The following is a 19,572-nucleotide window of genomic DNA, read 5'->3' as shown; positions in this document are numbered from 1 at the left end:
GGGTTGTGTTTCAGGAGTTGGCCTAGAACCCTTAGTTCCAGTGAAGGGAAATCTTAATGCTTCAGCACCAAGACATTCTGGACAGTTGTACACTTCCAAGCATGACTGAGCCCCAGTGCACAAAGCAGCTCCATAAAGACATGGCTGGGTGAGTTTGGTGTGGAAGAGCTTGACTGGCCCTCACAGAGCCCTGACCTCAACCCCATCAACACCTTTGGGATGAACTAGAACAGAGATTGTGAGCAAGGCCCTCTCATCCAACATCAGTGTCTGACCTCACAAATGCTCTTCTGGATGAACGGGCATAAATACCCATAGACATGCTCCAAACTCTTGTAGAAAGCTTCCAAGAAGAGTGGAAGCTGTTAGAGCTGCAAATAATTCCATATTAATGCATATGGATTTAGAATGGGATTCATAAAAGATCCTGGAGATGTCCTGATACTTTTGTTCATATAGTGTATGTCTGAAGTCAAACTCTTCTCAAAATTATCATTAAACATCTCAAACATCAGGCAGTGAATACATTTCATGTAATAACTTCATATGAGGGAGCTTTTAGAGGTGGATGTCTGGTTCCTATCACCACCACTGTGAACAGTTCTGACCTGTTCTTCAGTCTCAAGGCTGGTGCTTATTTATTTGGACGTGTCTGTACTCTTTTGAAAGGTCAGGCTCTATCTTTGTGCCAATTTTGACAATAATCAGTTTACAGTGTGATAAATCTAAATGTATATATTCAATATATCGTTTTATTTCAGCTATTCATTTTAAAAAGTTTATTTTTCAATAAAATCTGAAAATGAAAGGTTGTAATATTGTACGAAAGAACTGCAAATACATTACTGAGTGAATATCGTGTGCATGTCCGTAAGGACCCTGGCTGAAAGAGTGGATTGTGGTGAGGAATCTTCACTGCAGGACAGGATGAAGGCCTGACTCTCAGCACAGATGAGCTCAGTGAGGATCACAGGATCTGATTCACTTTATCGATTAGATACAGCACATCAGATACAGCACACGGCCCTGCTGCAGCGGAGCCTGCGGAACTGCACAAGTCTCGTACCAGAGTGGCCTCCTCCTCTCCTCTCCTCTGGGGTTAAACAGAGGGTGCTGTTTCAAAAGGTTGCTCACCAGATTTAAAGCGGTAGTTGGATCACAATACAAATTCACATTTACTTGTTAGCTACAAATAAAGACCCAAATACTGATTTTTTTTGTTATACAGTAAAACCAGTGACACGACTCCTGGAGTCCATTTGGCATTAGTTTCCTTTGTCTCATTTAATTTATATATTCCATAGTCATGTATAGATTATTGTAGTTAAAACTGCAGAAAAAACATGTTTTTTTACTCAAAATCTGGCTTCAGCCTTTACACAACTGTGGGGATGAGCACTTCTTTGGTGCTTGGAATTCTAGATAATCGATTTAAAAGCCAATATTGTGAAATTGAGGCTCAGGAAAGTGCAACTGTTAAATAATGTAGTTTTATTTTAAAATATAAATAAAATGTAACTAACGTTTTTTTTAAGTGCAACATATCTGTAAATGCTAGGGACACAAAAACGGGCGTTTCTGTTGGACGATGCATTAAAAGTCACCAACGCTCTGCTGGCTCAATAACTGCAGAGCTCCAAACCTCCTCTGATCAACATCAGCACAAAAGAACTAGGAGCTTCATGGCCGAGCAGCTGCATGTAAGCCTTACGTCACCAAGCACAATGCCAAGTGTCGGATGGAGTGGTGTAAAGCGCCGCCAGTGGAAGTGTAATCTGTGGAGTGGTGAACCACAAGTGGTGGACAGTAACTGAGTAAATGTAATTAGTTTCTGTACTTTAGTATTTTTGGTGTATCTGTACTGAAGTTTCTCCATTTCTGGGCGACTTTTTCCTTTCACTCCACTACATTTCAGAGTCTAATATCCGACTTTTTCCTCCTACATTTTGAGAAATCTGTTGTTCCTTTTGGTTTCTGTGTGTATAAAAACATAACATGTCAAAACGAAAGAAGCGCAAAGCCAGAGCACCAATCAGGGCCCAGCGGTCACTTTGTTTAGAGCTGGTTTTGACCTGTTGGTCAGACCGACCCAGTGCAGCACACGGTTCAACGTCAGCGCAGCAGCGTAAAACTTTGGGAGAGTCTGTTCAACATAAATGATGAACTAACCTAACTTTGTGTAAATAGAGCACAATATAGAAATATGTCCACATATGCAGTCGAGACTGACGCGGCTTTTTTCTGAATTTCTACAAACACCATTTCATTTTATAGTAAATTAGTTTGGGCTGGTTTATGTTTATGAACAGACGCCTACAGATCAACATAGTAAAGGAGCTCATCTGTGATCCTGAGTTTAAAGCCAGTTTTTATTCAACTTAAACTTGGAACTAAGTTGTAAATAAATCTGAAACTGAAACTTTGCTTGTGTGTAAAAAGTGATTTCAGAGCCACTCGGTTCTCCCTGATGGAAACTGTTTACCTTCAGTGTTTTGTGCTTCTGATCATTTTAATAGACGTCAGCGTCACTAATTAATGACGTTCTATTAAAAGACTGGTTTACCAAGAGAGACGCTGGAGGACTTTCACCTGAAATGAGTTCATGAAGCCAGTCTGGTTATAAAAATGATAACAGGACATCAGAGCCAGAATTACTCTTTTAGTACTTTTACTTTATACTTAAGTACATTTGAAGGTAAATACTTTAGTACTTTTACTCAAGTGGAGGTCTAAAGGGAGGAACTTCTACTTTTACTGGAGTGATATTTTACCTTGGGCATCTCTACTTTAACTCAAGTACATGGTTTGTGTACTTTGTCCACCACTGCTCACTTCTTTCTTTCTTTCTTTCTTTCTTTCTTTCTGTCTTTCTGTCTTTCTGTCTTACTTTCTTTCTTAATTTAGTCCTGTCTCTTTTACTCCATCAGTAAAAGAATCACACTGTGAATCACACTTCTCTGACTGCCAGCCTGATGGACGAGTCTGGGTTTGCACAAAGCTAAAGAACTAAATGTTTGTTATCCATCAAAAAAGTCAAGACAAACACCCACTGACCTGCACACACTCTATACCAGAGCTCCTTAGTTCTGGTCGTGCAGAGACAAAAACATACATTGTCATGTTTTCTCTTAAGGGCTGACAGAAAGTGCGCTGCCAAGAATGCTACTGTAGTGACATCTTAGATATAATCATGATTTCTTCTTATGGGCTTGATAAGAATCAGTAAATTAAGGTGAAGCATACTGCAATGTTTCTAACCCTATTTCTAAGCCTCTTTTACACATTTTAAGCCGTTTTATCATGGGACAAGATCTCACTGCACTGGCAGATCATTTTGTTTGCTTCAATAAATCATTGGCCTGGAATTCTGAGGTTCTGTCTGCGGTCAGTGGAGTTTTGAGGTATAGAGGAAAGAGCTCACTTTCAGCAAAACAGCAAAACTCTTACATAGTACACTCACCTTTTCAGCATTACAAAGGCATTGCCTTGAGATACCTTAGACCACTGAAGGTAGAACCTTTTATTTCTGAGAACTCTCTTAAGTCAACACTGATCAGTCGTAACATCATGACCACCTCTTTGTTTCTGCACTCATTGTCCATTTGATCAGCTCCACTTACTGTATAGCTGCACTTTGTAGTTCTACAGTTACAGACTGTAGTCCATCTGTTTCTCTGATGCTCTGTTACCCTGTTCTTCAGTGGTCAGGACCCCCATGGACCCTCACAGAGCAGGTACTATTTGGGTGGTCAATCATTCTCAGCACTGCAGTAACACCTGATGTGGTGGTGGTGTGTTAGTGAGTGTTGTGCTGGTCTGAATGGATCAGACACAGCAGTGCTGCTGGAGGTTTTAAACACTGTGTCCACTCTATTAGACGCTCCTACCTTGTCGGTCCACCTTGTAGATGTAAAGTCAGAGACGACAGCTCATCTGCTGCTGCACAGTTTGCGTTGGTCATCCTCTAGTCCCTCATCAGTGGTCACAGGACGCTGTTGGCTGGATATTTTTGGTTGGTGGACTATTCTCAGTCCAGCCGGCGACACTGAGGTGTTTAGAAGCTCCAGCAGCGCTGCTGTGTCTGATGCACTCAGACCCGCACAACACACACTAACACACCACCACCATGTCAGTGTTACTGCAGTGCTGAGAATGATCCGCCACCCAAACAGTACCTGCTCTGTGAGGGTCCATGGGGGTCCTGACCACTGAAGAACAGGGTCAAAGGGGGCTAACAAAGGATCAGAGAAACAGATGGACTACAGTCTGTGTCAGCATAACATGGTATTTGAAATATTTGCATACTGTATGTAAATTCTTGCTTTAGTGACATCACAAAAAATTGAGCTCAAAACAGGCTGTCAGTGAAGACTGAGGAGTGAATGATGTGTGTTTAGACACTGTATAAAACCATATAATAAAATTCATTACCCAAAAGTGAATCTTCGTTTTTCCATACGGGCTCTTTAATATTGATTTTAAGTGAAGCAATTTTAAGTGCATTTATTAAAAAGTTGCCAAGAAACTGACTGTAGTTCATACAATGCAGTTCTTATGAAAAGCATCACAAGATCAGATGGAAAGAACAGCTCAGTGCTGATATGAGGGAAGTACAGTGACTACATCACAAGCCAGAACACAAACTCACCAGTGACATAACAGGAAAAAAGGGGACACTGAACAGCCGCCTCTGTGACTGACCTGCCGTCTCTAACAGTCGATTATAATCTCCCTCGCCAAAGCCACACTAAAGTCAGGATCGAAGTGACCGTGCCAGAGGCCAACATCGATATCTTCCATTCACCAGTATCAGCAAGCTGACCTGCATTTAACACATGAGCAAACAGCTAGGACTCCATCCACACAAACCCAGCCTGAACACAGAGACCCACGCAAACCCAGCCTGAACACAGAGACCCACGCAAACCCAGCCTGAACACAGAGACCCACGCAAACCCAGCCTGACCACAGAGACCCACGCAAACCCAGCCTGACCACAGAGACCCACGCAAACCCAGCCTGACCAGAGACCCACGCAAACCCAGCCTGAACACAGAGACCCACGCAAACCCAGCCTGAACACAGAGACCCACGCAAACCCAGCCTGAACACAGAGACCCACGCAAACCCAGCCTGAACACAGAGACCCACGCAAACCCAGCCTGAACACAGAGACCCACGCAAACCCAGCCTGAACACAGAGACCCACGCAAACCCAGCCTGAACACAGAGACCCACGCAAACCCAGCCTGAACACAGAGACCCACGCAAACCCAGCCTGACCAGAGACCCACGCAAACCCAGCCTGAACACAGAGACCCACGCAAACCCAGCCTGACCAGAGACCCACGCAAACCCAGCCTGAACACAGAGACCCACGCAAACCCAGCCTGAACACAGAGACCCACGCAAACCCAGCCTGAACACAGAGACCCACGCAAACCCAGCCTGACCAGAGACCCACGCAAACCCAGCCTGAACACAGAGACCCACGCAAACCCAGCCTGACCAGAGACCCACGCAAACCCAGCCTGAACACAGAGACCCACGCAAACCCAGCCTGAACACAGAGACCCACGCAAACCCAGCCTGAACACAGAGACCCACGCAAACCCAGCCTGAACACAGAGACCCACGCAAACCCAGTCTGAACACAGAGACCCACGCAAACCCAGCCTGAACACAGAGACCCACGCAAACCCAGCCTGAACACAGAGACCCACGCAAACCCAGCCTGACCTCAGAGACCCACGCAAACCCAGCCTGAACACAGAGACCCACGCAAACCCAGCCTGACCTCAGAGACCCACGCAAACCCAGCCTGAACACAGAGACCCACGCAAACCCAGCCTGACCACAGAGACCCACGCAAACCCAGCCTGAACACAGAGACCCACGCAAACCCAGCCTGAACACAGAGACCCACGCAAACCCAGCCTGAACACAGAGACCCACGCAAACCCAGCCTGACCTCAGAGACCCACGCAAACCCAGCCTGAACACAGAGACCCACGCAAACCCAGCCTGACCACAGAGACCCACGCAAACCCAGCCTGAACACAGAGACCCACGCAAACCCAGCCTGAACACAGAGACCCACGCAAACCCAGCCTGAACACAGAGACCCACGCAAACCCAGCCTGAACACAGAGACCCACGCAAACCCAGCCTGAACACAGAGACCCACGCAAACCCAGCCTGAACACAGAGACCCACGCAAACCCAGCCTGACCAGAGACCCACGCAAACCCAGCCTGAACACAGAGACCCACGCAAACCCAGCCTGACCAGAGACCCACGCAAACCCAGCCTGACCAGAGACCCACGCAAACCCAGCCTGAACACAGAGACCCACGCAAACCCAGCCTGAACACAGAGACCCACGCAAACCCAGCCTGAACACAGAGACCCACGCAAACCCAGCCTGAACACAGAGACCCACGCAAGCCCAGCCTGAACACAGAGACCCACGCAAGCCCAGCCTGAACACAGAGACCCACGCAAACCCAGCCTGAACACAGAGACCCACGCAAACCCAGCCTGACCACAGAGACCCACACAAATCCATTTAAACAGTCTACAGGGTTCAGCACCGCCCACTTACAGTGAAGTTACATGTAGTGTCTATGCCAGGAGGGCATCGAACCAGAACAGAGCTTGTTTACATATATCATTCTTAAAGGGGCAGTAAAAAAAAACCAGCCTGTTTAAAGGACCAGAGTACCACACAAATTATGTAAGAGGATCTCATGAGAAAAAAATGTAAAAAATGAGAAAAATGTAAGATGAGGTTTTAATATAGTGCAGGTTGTACTGCAGTCACAATACACAGCAGAATAAAGCAACAATGACAGGATTACTTGGTCTGAGTGTTATAGAGCATGTTATCTTTTTACTGACAAACACAATGAGATTTTTGGAAACACAACTGGAAACACAACAAACCGCATCTGAATGTCACCTCTAATAAACAAACAGCCAGCAAACTGAAGACAAAGGTTCAGCTGAAAGGTCAACACCAAATGCAGAGGCAGAGCTGCTGCTGACACGGAGCCCTTTCATTGCGGTTTAGTGCTTAAACCAACCTCAGCGCTCTGCTGCCACACGAGAACATGACACAGTAAAGGTGCATCTGACTAGACAAAATTCTGCTGCCCACCGTTTACATTTATGGCATTTGGCTGACGCTCTTATCCAGAGCGACTTACAATTTGGTCATTTTACAGGCCAAGGTGGTGTTAGGAGTCTTGCCCAAGGACTCCTATTGGTATAGTGTAGGGTGCTTGCCCTGGTGGGGGATTGAACCCCAGTCTACAGTGTAGAAGGCAGAGTTGTTAACCACTACACTATCCCAACCAAACTGTGCCCCACCAACACTGCACGTAAAAGTAAGGCAGCATTAAACAGTGCTGTGTTCATAATCAGGACTTCTGAGAAACATTCTAAAAGTTCAGGTGGCTGGAAAATCTTTCTTACATCAAACACTTGGTAGGTGCATCTAAAACTGTTCTCCAGCTAGTTTGAACACTCGTTTGCCTTTTGGCCTAGCAACATCTTAGGAACCACCTGGGATACCATAGCAATGACCTAACAACAACTCCACCACCAAATAACAAATCAACACCTGAGCAACCACCTGGGATTGCATAGCAACAGCCTACCAACATTTTAGTAATCACTTCAGATACCACAGCAACAGCTTAGCAACATCTTCGTAACCAGTTGGGATACAATAGCAATGACCTAGCAACATCTTAGTAACAATCTGGGATAACACAGCAACAACTTCACAACCACTTGGGATACCAAGATATCACAGCAATGGCCTAGCAATGTCTTAGTTACCACCTGAGATACCATAAAAACAGCCAAACAACGTCTTAGCAACTTGCTGGGATACCATAGCAATGGCCTAGCAACATATTAGTAATCACCTGTGATATCATGGCAACGGCCTGGCAACATCTTAATTATCACCTGGAATACAATAGCAACTCCCTAGTGACATCTTCGTAACCACCTGGGATACCATAGCAATGGCCTAGAACAACTTCACAACTACCTGCGATAATAAATCAACACCTGAGCAACCACCTGTGACACCATAGCAACGGCCTAGCAACATCTTAATTATCACCTGGAATACAATAGCAACTCCCTAGTGACATCTTCGTAACCACCTGGGATACCATAACAACGGCCTACAACAACTTCACAACTACCTAGGATAACGAATCAATACCTGAGCAACCACCTGTGATTGCATAGTAACGGTTTTGTCAATCCAACTTCAAGTTAATTCAGATTTGTAGTTGAAATACAGTCTTAATAAAAGATGTGAATAAAAGGGGCTTCATCTTTAAGGAAATGAGAGCCAGACGAAGGAGGAAAAGGTGAGATGAGCTGCTTTTCCACCGTTTACAGGCTTTAACTTCTGTTTGGCGCTGCTGCCATGGTAACGCTGAATGACGGGGCGCATGCGCAGTGGAAAAAGCACATGAATTCAATCTGAGCATCACATTAAGGTCGCATGGTCATGAATTGGATACGTATCCGATCTAGAACCACATATGAAAGTGGCTCAGGTCGGTTTTGAAAAGATCAGATTTGCATCCACACAGCCCTGAAATCATTAGATCTGAGTCACATTAGGGCAAAAAAATCTTCAACGTGCTAATGTGAACGTAGACTAAAGTACATTAGTCTCTAAAAATGACTGATGTTCATCCTAAATCTCTCTCTTTGTCATTTAGGTAGCTACTAGCTGGGCAAGACTGTTGTCTGCGTTGCTATAGTGACCAGCAGTCTGCTCTGATCTTCAGGGTTAAAGGGTGAAACAGCAGTTCTACATTAACTCCAGCATTTAAGACCACTTATTGTTAAAGGGTGTTGAAGGATCAGCAAAACTTTATTTTACTGTAGAGGAGGATTATTTTATTTTTACCTCTAAATCTAATTCTGTGGAGCCACAACAGGGCAGTAAAAGAGTCCTATGTGGCTCCGGACCGGCATGTTGCCATCCGGCTGCTCATTTCCCATCAAGGCCACTACACTGTAAACAAACCTGACAGAATGATTATATACCTTCAGACTGAAGTCAGCAGTTCAGCTGGAAAAAATGAAAAGACTGAAAGAAAATCTGTAAATTCTGTATATTCACATTTAATTAATTTACCAATTCGGTGTAATATTGAAGCGGCTCGTCCACCCAACCACACAAAATAGTACAAAAGTTTTATTTTTATTTAAAAATAGTTCTAAGAATTTACACGTATATTAAAGACAAAATGATCCATAATACACTCATTTACCCTCTCACACACACACGCACTCACACCCCTTCAATCGCTCTAATGTGTCTCTAGGATTGTGTCGTCAGGCCTGTAGGTCAGTGATCTTCCTCTTGCGATAGTTGGTGACCAGGCTGGATGCGGTCAGCTGGGCTGCTCTGCCTTTCTCCCACAGCTGGAAGGCGTTGAGGCCGCTCTGGCCAGCCTTGAACAGCGCCCTCTCCAGGCAGTCCAGCCGCTCCACCAGTGCCGACGTGTCCTCGTTGTACGCGTTCTGGGACGAGTCCATGGTACGTCGGAAACGTCCGATGAAGGTCTGGTGAGGACGAAGAGATCAGAACAGTGTCAGAACACTAAAGTACCCTTAAAGTTGTGAATGAAAACATCTATGTTGAGTAATAAAGGTTTACGTCGCTGTTTTCAGAAGAAATCTTTGTTTCTCCAAAATCACAACTTTACAGGAGAAGGAAAAAACATACTTCACTTTTAATGTAAGTCAATGGAACCAGACTTTTGTCCAAGTCATTTTGGGCAGTTTCTTTTGGTCCAGCGATCAAGACATTCACATACAACGTAAACGGCAACTTGGAAAAATAAGGTTTCAAAAAACCTGAAAAATGACAAAAACGGAGATACAAGGTTTTCTTCCAACAACGGCGAAATATATAGCAAAAATTTAACACATTACTGTTATGCCCGATAAACGTTTGAACGCACTTTTCTCTTTTGGCAGAGCAACACCTTAGCAACCACCTCGGATACCATTGTAACAGCCTAGCAACACCTTAGCAACCACCTCTGATACCATTGTAAGAGCCTAGCAACACCTTAGCAAGCTCAGTCTCCTACACTAAAGCAACATAAAGATGCTGAAATGTATATGGGGGCAGTCGTGGGCTGGAGGTTAGGGAACCAGCCCTGTGACTGGAAGGTCGTCGGTTTGATCCCCTGAGCTGACAGTACATGACTAAAGTGCCTTTGAGCAAGACACCTAACCCTCAACTCAAAGGGCTGGTGGGACAGGGCTGCCCAGCGCCGAGCAAGTGTGCTCACTAGTGTGTATGTGGTGTTTCACTGCACGGATGGGTTAAACATCCCTGTTGTGAGACTAATAAGGGTCACTTAACTTCGTTTCCCATGGGTCTTTGCACACGGACATAAAAGCATGACAGACGATATGGATCCTCTCTGTCTAGTTATTTAACAATGTTATGATTTTAAAATATATGTTTTTGGTCAAGTTTAACAACCACAATCAAAACATACTGTTAATAAGCAAAGTCTAATGTGTTATGAGCAAATTACTGAGAGGAGAGGAGAACAACTGATCCCCCTCACTCTCCCCCACCCTGCTCCGATCCTCCCAAAAATCTACCGGAATGACGTACTTCCATTTTAGAGTGACCATACCAAAGACACAGAATCAGCCAAGTCCAGCCAATTCCCAGTCTGACTAATAAGGTCAGTGTGTTGGACAGATGCATCACTACAAGCCTCTTTTCCTGCAAATTTCCTTCCAGTCTGTGGGGACACAGACACTGCTGGTTGACACATCTGGTCACTCCAGCTTTGGTGAGAAAGAGATAAACACAGAAGCTTTAACAAGCCAAAAGTGTATTTATGGCACCTGAGCGAAGCAGCTGGACGCCACGGAGGCTGTAACCTACAGAGAGCAGTGGCTGTGTCTGCCACTCAGCCGCCGAGGCCATTCTGCCCAGCAACGCTGCATAACACGTTATGTGCAGAGAGTGCCCCCTGCTGACTGAAAAGAGTATGAAAAGCCCAAATACTTCAATCGATTCAACCACCAGGTCTATCAACAACTCATGTAGATGGTGACTCAGGATTTTGGGGCCTAATTCTAAATAAACGTCTAGTCACTATGGCTCGGTATCAAATTTTAAATAATTATGGTACCAACTGTATTACATCAATACCACACAGCACTGAAAAACTCCATGTCATTCAATATCAAATTCCAATATGTAAATGCCAGTTTAATCAGATCTGTGAGCCAATAGCCATGTTTGTTTCTAAATCTAGACAGCTGATTGGCTGAGTGCCATAAGCATGTTGCTTCATAAATTCTGTGCGCTGCTCCTTTGATGACTCTGCAATCATATGACTTCATAAAACAAACATAATCTAGATTTTAAAGGAAACGAAGTCCAGGAATCAGTATCGAAGTCAAGATATCGGTCTTTCAAAATCTGAACGATAGTCGTAAGAACTGAGCACTAAAAAAACAGAAGCTAATCTAAAGGACCTAAACTGGTAAACCGCTCTTATGAGTAACACGAGTCAGCCTTAATAACCACGCTGACTAACAGGGCCGTGACTCTCTGACCTCTGTCTGTTTTGATTACAGTGCTTTTTAGAAAACAATTCAAGCCATTATAAAATCTCACATTTTTGTGAGTGTGACTGGATTATTTTTGGAATGATTCTGAATCATATTTAACAATAATACTGAAAGCACAGCACATGACAACATTAGCACAGCTGTAAGATACAGATAATACAGAAAATAACAATTAGATAAACAGATAGGCAGACAGAGAGAGAGACAGACAGAGACAGACAGATATACAGAGAGACAGACAGAGAGACAGACAGAGACAGAGATAGACAGAGACAGACAGGCACAATTAGCTAGCTAGATAGACAGACAAACAAATAGCTAGCTAGCTAGATAGATAGACAGACAGACAGACAATTAGATAGATACAGAGACAGACAGACAGACAGACAGACAGACAAATAGCCAGACGGATAGAGGGATAGAGAGATAGAGAGATAGAGAGATAGAGAGAGACAGACAGACAGGACAGAGAGACAGACAAGACAAATAGCTAGATAGACAGATAGACATAGTAGGTAAACAGATCAACAGACAAACAGACAGACAGATAGACATGGATAGATCGAAAGATCGACAGACATGGATCGATAGATCAATAGACAGACAGACCGACAGAGAGACAGAAAGACAGACAGACAGACAGAAAGACAGACAGACAGACAGACAGAAAGACAGACAGACAGACAGACAGATTACACGTTTGTATTAATGAATTGGTCATCCTGTAGAGCAACGACCGTGAGTCTGACCACAGGCCTTCTTTTGAGCCACTGCGCTGTAATTCTACTCGATTCTGTTCCACTCCATCGCTCTCAGCCCCTCGGAGCTCAGCGCTCACCTGCAGGACGATCTGAGCGATCTCCAGGTTTTCCGGGCTGTCGAAGTGGAGCATTTGAGAGCCCAGGCCGTAATAATAAGGACCCATTTTGTGAAGGTCCACCACGTTGGCGTCGGCTCCGAACACTGTCCTCCAGCCTTCACGGTACACTTTAGGCAGCTCCACAGAGATCACACGCCGCTTCCTCTCGTACAGACCCTTAGCCAACCACAGCGGCATCTCCATCTTGGTGCCCTACAGCGCACACACACACACACACACACACACACACAGAGATAGAGATAAACCAATCAATCAAGCTCTGCAGTAAAGGCCGATTTCTCACAGGGAGACATTAAAGGCCGCATGCTCTACATTTTTGGTGTATTTCTTTCCCCTCAATTCCAGTCGTAACACTCGTGCGGCTTTATGTACCAAAAAGAGTCATAACTCATTTTTACACGGCTCTTTTCCAAACTCACTGCTTAGAATTAAACATGCGGCCGTTACTGTGTCTTTCAGACTAACGTATGTAAATGAGCTCTGTTCTGACTGGTTGTATGGTGTCACAATGCAAAGAACAGTCCAGGCTGAAACACTCTTTATAACTTCGAGGTGAGTGGGCGTGGCTAAACTGCTGTCAGCTGAATATGTGGATGTATGTAAATATTGGTTTTCATGACATCACAAAGACGGTTTAGGTGTGGCATATCGTTGTCAGAAGAAAACCTCATATCCCCCAAATGGACACTTTACAGGAGAGGGAAAAAACTTACTTTACTTTTAATGGAAGTCAAAGGAACCAGAACTTTTTCCAAGCCATTTTGGGCCGTTACTTTTGGTCCATTTATCATGAAACTTACATATAATGTAAAGCACAAAAGGCATTTTCAAATGAGGTCAGAAAGTGAAACATTAAGGGTACATTGTAAAACTTTAACAACATGTAAATATTATTTAATTTTTTATGTCATAAGGAAAATTAGTTACCCCCCCCCCACCCCCCAACCCAACCCCCCATATACACCCATCAGGCATAACATCATGACCACCTCCTTGTTTCTACGCTCATTGTCCATTTTATCAGCTCCACTTACTGTATAGCTGCACTTTGTAGTTCTACAGTTACAGACTGTAGTCCATCTGTTTCTCTGATACTTTCTTCAGTGGTCAGGACCCCCATGGACCCTCACAGAGCAGGTACTGTTTGGGTGGTGGATCATTCTCAGCAGTAACACTGATGTGGTGGTGGTTTGTTAGTGTGTGTTGCGCTGGCCTGAGTGGATCAGAAACAGCAGTGCTGCTGCAGTGTCGCTGCTGTACTGAAAACAGTCCACCAACCAAAACTATCCTTGGATGACCAACACAAACTGTGCAGCAGCAGATGAGCTGTCGTCTCTGACTTTACATCTACAAGGTGGACCGACAAGGTAGGAGCGTCTAACAGAGTGGACAGTGAGTGGACACACTGTTTAAAAACTCCAGCAGTACTGCTGTGTCTGATCCACTCACACCAGCGCAACACACACTAACACACCACCAACATGTCAGTGTTACTGCAGTGCTGAGAACGATCCACCACCCAAATAGTACCTGCTCTGTGAGGGTCCATGGGGGTCCTGACCACTGAAGAAAGTATCAGAGAAACAGATGGACTACAGTCTGTAACTGTAGAACTACAAAGACCAGCTATACAGTAAGTGAATGGGCAGTGAGCGTAGAAACGAGGGTTTTGTTGTCATGTTGTGGCTGATCGGTGCAGATATAAAGTCACTATGACTGCTTTATGACTGTGTTATGACCGGTACCTCCGGTATGTGGCGGTTCTCCGTGTTCTTCTCCAGAAAGCCCAGACCTGGAAACCCAGTGTCCGTCTTGCAGGGCAGCCGCTCCTGAGACAGCAGAATATCGTCCAGCGACAAGTAATTCTCCTCCATTCCCACCCCCGGAGGCACAGGCATGTAAGACTGAGTGTCCATCGCACAGATACCTACGATATAAACACACAAACAAACAAAAACAGAGAAAAACAACAACACGCAGTCGTCAACACAAGATTTGGCGCCAGACTTCCAAAGCTAACAGTGGCGCCCCGATCCCATCGAGCAGGCGACAGCAATCGATAGCAGAGCGAGTCGAGGCCTGGAAAACGGATGCTTGTCGCTTTTATATTTTACATTTTTGCTGTTTTTCGTTTTTTATATATATATATATAGTTATTAATAGAGTTGCCATGTCTCCTGTTGACATCTATTTCAGTCGAAACCAGTCAATAACACAGGCAGTCTATTAAATCGAACCAAACTGAAGCACCGAGTTCAGGCTCCATTCCAAAAACCGTGCACCCTTGTTAGTGCACTAACGCTACGCAAGTCGTGAAATACGGGCTTCGGCACCCACATAGCGCGGTATATGTTACACATGGAGTAGTTCGGGATTTAGTCCTTTCAGAAACTGAAAGGACACGAAGTACGCTACTTTCGTCATTTGTACTTGACCAGCGTAGCGCACTATGTAGGGCGCATCACGCCATTCGAGACGCAGCCATAGTACTTCTGCAGTAAGGCGTCCGTTCACCGCACTCGGGTAAATAAACGACTTCGACCTTCTCGTTTCTTTTCATGACACAACACATTTAGCGCTAACACTTTACTGTAGGGTACTTTTTTATCAGGCTGCAAGACATCTACATACGCTTCTCATGACAACTCACATAACCCTACATAAATGTCTATAAGCGCTTATTCCAACAGGCGTCATTTGACATAAAGGCTACTTCAGCTAACTGATCAAAAGTAGCAAATGTAGCCTTTATAAGCGGATGAGGCCAATTGGTATGAGCGTTTATAAGCGTTTATGTGGGGTTATGTCAGTTGTCCTCACTTGTAGACGTTATGTAGCCTTATGAACAGTACCCTACAGCAAAGTGTAGTTAATATACAAAGGAAACGTTATGTCCAAATGTGAGTGCTGCGTATCACACTCGCACGTTTTCGTCCATGAAATACACCTAAGTGGTGGTGCAGACATTATAAATTAATTACTTAATTAATTACTAAATAAATAAATAACAGTTTGGAGGTGCAGCAAGGTGGTCGTGTGGAAATGCATTGGGAATATTTACATCAGGAAAAATGCCTGCGATTCAGTGTCAGGGCGATTATTACTTTGTCCAGCAGATGTCACTGTTTCTCAATGTTTCTCAGCATCCAGAGCGTTTTCATTTTTCCTAATGTATCCTTGCACTGCTGGGCCGTCACTTTAACAGAATTCCACTACAGGAATTCTGATGCATCATGGATTTCCCACTGCATGGCAAAATGATTAAATATGAGGGGCCCTTTTGTAGTTGTGGCATAGCTTCAGCGACCTCAATTTAGTGAGAGTTTTATAGTATATATATATATATATATATATATATATATATATATATATGTGTGTGTGTACAAAAGTATCTGGACAGCCCTTTAATAACTGAATACAGCTACTGGCACCTATCGCTGACACAGTTGCGCACTCACAGCTTGTATAATCCTCATAGAAAAGCACTGACGGATGGAATTGGACGCGCTGGAGCAGCTGCACATGAGCGTAAGGTCACTATACCCAGTGCCAAGCATGGGCTAGAGGGGTATAAAGCCCCCCAGCATTGGGCTGTGGAGCAGTGGAATGGCGTTCTCTGGAGTGATGGAGCTCCATCCAGTACTTTGGGATGAGCTGTAGGGATCCAGAACTGGCTTTTGGTCATCTAGGGCTGGTTTGGTGGACATGCACTAAATTGCAATGCTGGTAGTGTTTCCTCGTTAAAAGTCTTATTTATTGTAAACGTAGACTTAAAAACTCCAGCAGCACTGCTGTGTCTGATCCACTCAGACCAGCACAACACACGCTAACACACCACCACCACATCAGTGTTACTGCAGTGCTGAGAATGATCCACCCCCCAAATAGTACCTGCTCTGTGAGGGTCCATGGGGGTCCTGACCACTGAAGAACAGGGTAACAGAGTATCAGAGAAACAGATGGACTACAGTCTGTAACTGTAGAACTACAAAGCTATACAGTAAGTGGAGCTGATAAGATGGACAATGAGTGTGGAAACAAGGAGGTGGTCATACTGTTTTATATATATATACATGTATATGTATCGCTGTATATATAACTTTACAGGAGAAGGAAAAAACATATTTTACTTTCAATGTAAGTCAATAGAACCAGACATCTTTCCAAGTACTTTTGGGCCGTTTCTTTTATTCCATTCATCTTAAAACTTAAACCACAATATAAGGGACAACACGCATTTTTAATCATGTCAAAAACTGAAAAAGCATTTTCAAAAAGGTTCTCTGTAGAACCATATACAACACATTCTCCATCAATCTGAAGCACCATTTCACCATGCAAAGGAGCGAAGACCCATTTAAGCATGCAAGAGGTCCCACACAGGGCTCCTGGTTCTAAATAAAGCCACAGCCTTTACAGAAGAACCTTTGAAGAAGCGTCATTTTTAAGTGTCTGATCTATTCTGGCTGCTCTGACTGGTCAAAACACCTTTATCTAGGTTTCAATACAGTCACATGTTAGTCACATAGTCCTATGGCCCAACGCTTGTGACCACAATCTATCATGCAAAGCAGTGACATTACAGACAAACCACAGGGTGCAGTGGCCTACATGAGTCAGAGTGCAAGCAGCACCAGCACCTAGTGAGGACAGAAAGCAGGGACTTAAATCAGGTCCTGCTTTAACTTTCACAGTGTCTAATTGGTCAAGGCTTCAGCAATGAATTCCGGATATGTCCGGTATTAATTCCGGATATGTGCTTTGATTGCGGCTCTATTTCAGTGCTCTGTAAGATTCTAGGTTGTGACATTAATTAGCACTGATGCTAAATAATGCATTACCTTATAATGTGCATGTCTGATGGGGGCACATCTGCTCTTTGTGTGTGTGTGTGTGTGTGTGTGTGTGTGTGTGTGTGTGTGTGTGTGTGTGTGTGTGTGTATGAAATAATGCTCTTCCAGGTTATAAGAGGCCTGGGTTTAGTGATCTAGTGAGGCCACACAGGCATGGATATCACGTGCTGGCTCAGTGTTGACTTCATTAGACCAGACTCTGTCTTTATGAACACTGTTGGTGCAGAAAGGAGCCGTTTTAGCCGCGAATGTGCTTTATTGGTCGTGCATGGAGGAAATGACGAAGCTCTCTGTCTGAAACGGACTGTTTTTTGGAGATAAATGAGAGATAGCTGCAGCTCTGCACAGCTACTACTGCTAATCCGCGCATGCGCACAGAGCGCCTCCATTGTCTCCCAGCGGCAGCCTAGCGATTTTTATTCCCACCTGTTTTCCGGAAAACACGCCCCCTTATATACATACAAGTCCTGTTTCATACATAGTGTGAAAGTTAACACCATTTCTACATTATTATATATATATATATATATATACTGCTCAAAAAAATAAAGGGAACACTGAAATAACACATCCTAGATCTGAATGAATGAAATATTCTCATTGAATACTTTGTTCTGTATAAAGTTGAATGTGCGGACAACAAAATCACACAAACCTCATCAATGGAAATCAAATTTATTAACCAGTGGAGGCCTGGATTTGGAGTCACACACAAAATTAAAGTGGAAAAACACACGACAGGCTGATCCAACTTTGATGTAATGTCCTTAAAACAAGTCAAAATGAGGCTCAGTATTGTGTGTGGCCTCCACGTGCCTGTATGACCTCCCTACAACGCCTGGGCATGCTCCTGATGAGGTGGCGGATGGTCTCCTGAGGTATCTCTTCCCAGACCTGGACTAAAGCATCCGCCAACTCCTGGACAGTCTGTGGTGCAACGTGGCGTTGGTGGATGGAGCGAGACATGATGTCCCAGATGTGCTCAATCGGATTCAGGTCTGGGGAACGGGCGGGCCAGTCCATAGCTTCAATGCCTTCATCTTGCAGGAACTGCTGACACACTCCAGCCACATGAGGTCTAGCATTGTCCTGCATTAGGAGGAACCCAGGGCCGACTGCATCAGCATATGGTCTCACAAGGGGTCTGAGGATCTCATCTCGGTACATAATGGCAGTCAGGCTACCTCTGGCGAGCACATGGAGGGCAGTGCGGCCCTCCAAAGAAATGCCACCCCACACCGTTACTGACCCACTGCCAAACCGGTCATGCTGAAGGATGTTGCAGGCAGCAGATCGCTCTCCACAGCGTCTCCAGACTCTGTCACGTCTGTCACATGTGCTCAGTGTGAAGCTTCTTTCATCTGTAAAGATCACAGGGCACCAGTGGCGAATTTGCCAATCCTGGTGTTCTCTGGCAAATGCCAAGCGTCCTGTACGGTGTAGGGCTGTGAGCACAACCCCCATCTGTGGACTTCAGGCCCTCATACCATCCGCATGGAGTCGGTTTCTAACCGTTTCTGCAGACACATGCACATTTGTGGCCTGCTGGAGGTCATTCTGCAGGGCTCTGGCAGTGCTCCTCCTGTTCCTCCTTGCACAAAGGTGGAGGTAGCGGTCCTGCTGCTGGGTTGTTGCCCTCCTACGGCCTCCTCCACGTCTCCTGGTGTACTGGCTGTCTCCTGGTAGCGCCTCCAGCCTCTGGACACTACGCTGACAGACACAGCAAACCTTCTTGCCACAGCTCGCATTGATGTGTCATCCTGGATGAGCTGCACTACCTGAGCCACTTGTGTGGGTTGTAGAGTCCGTCTCATGCTACCACGAGTGTGAAAGAACCACCAACATTCAAAAGTGACCAAAACATCAGTCAGAAAGCAGAAAGGTACTGAGAAGTGGTCTGTGGTCCCACCTGCAGAACCACTCCTTTATTGAGTGTGTCTTGCTAATTGCCAGTAATTTCCACCTGTTGTCTGTTCCATTTACACAACAGCTGTGAAATTGATTGTCAGTGTTGTTTCCTAAGTGGACAGTTTGATTTCACAGAAGTTTGATTTACTTGGAGTTACATTGTGTTGTTTAAGTGTTCCCTTTATTTCTTTGAGCAGTGTATATATATATATATATATATATATATATATATATATATATATATATATATATATATATATATATATATAAAAGATATGC

General features: G+C 44.5%; 1 protein-coding gene across 1 annotated transcript; it reads right to left on the bottom strand.

Moving 5' to 3' along the window:
- Positions 1 to 9,142: 9,142 nt before the first annotated feature.
- gins3 (GINS complex subunit 3) lies at positions 9,143 to 14,574 on the bottom strand. Its single transcript, XM_017698796.2, has 3 exons — positions 14,278 to 14,574; positions 12,491 to 12,724; positions 9,143 to 9,606 (listed from the first exon to the last, which is right to left on the bottom strand). The coding sequence occupies exons 1-3, from the start codon at positions 14,446 to 14,448 to the stop codon at positions 9,376 to 9,378; spliced, it is 636 nt and encodes a 211-aa protein (XP_017554285.1). The 5' UTR covers positions 14,449 to 14,574; the 3' UTR covers positions 9,143 to 9,375.
- Positions 14,575 to 19,572: the final 4,998 nt, after the last annotated feature.

This window comes from Pygocentrus nattereri, chromosome 8, assembly GCF_015220715.1.
Source record: "Pygocentrus nattereri isolate fPygNat1 chromosome 8, fPygNat1.pri, whole genome shotgun sequence".
Classification (NCBI taxonomy): domain Eukaryota; kingdom Metazoa; phylum Chordata; class Actinopteri; order Characiformes; family Serrasalmidae; genus Pygocentrus; species Pygocentrus nattereri.
Note: the sequence above shows the minus strand (reverse complement) of the source record. Positions and strands in the feature narration are given on the sequence as shown.

What these genes read in the sequence shown, in the direction of transcription:
- gins3 (XM_017698796.2), bottom strand. Translation starts at nt 14,448, where the DNA reads ATGGACACTCAGTCTTACATGCCTGTGCCTCCGGGGGTGGGAATGGAG. An exon ending in AGAACCGCCACATACCGGAG is followed by an intron (nt 12,725 to 14,277) that starts GTACCGGTCATA and finishes TGTGCGCTGTAG; the next exon opens with GGCACCAAGATGGAGATGCC. An exon ending in TCGCTCAGATCGTCCTGCAG is followed by an intron (nt 9,607 to 12,490) that starts GTGAGCGCTGAG and finishes CGTCCTCACCAG; the next exon opens with ACCTTCATCGGACGTTTCCG.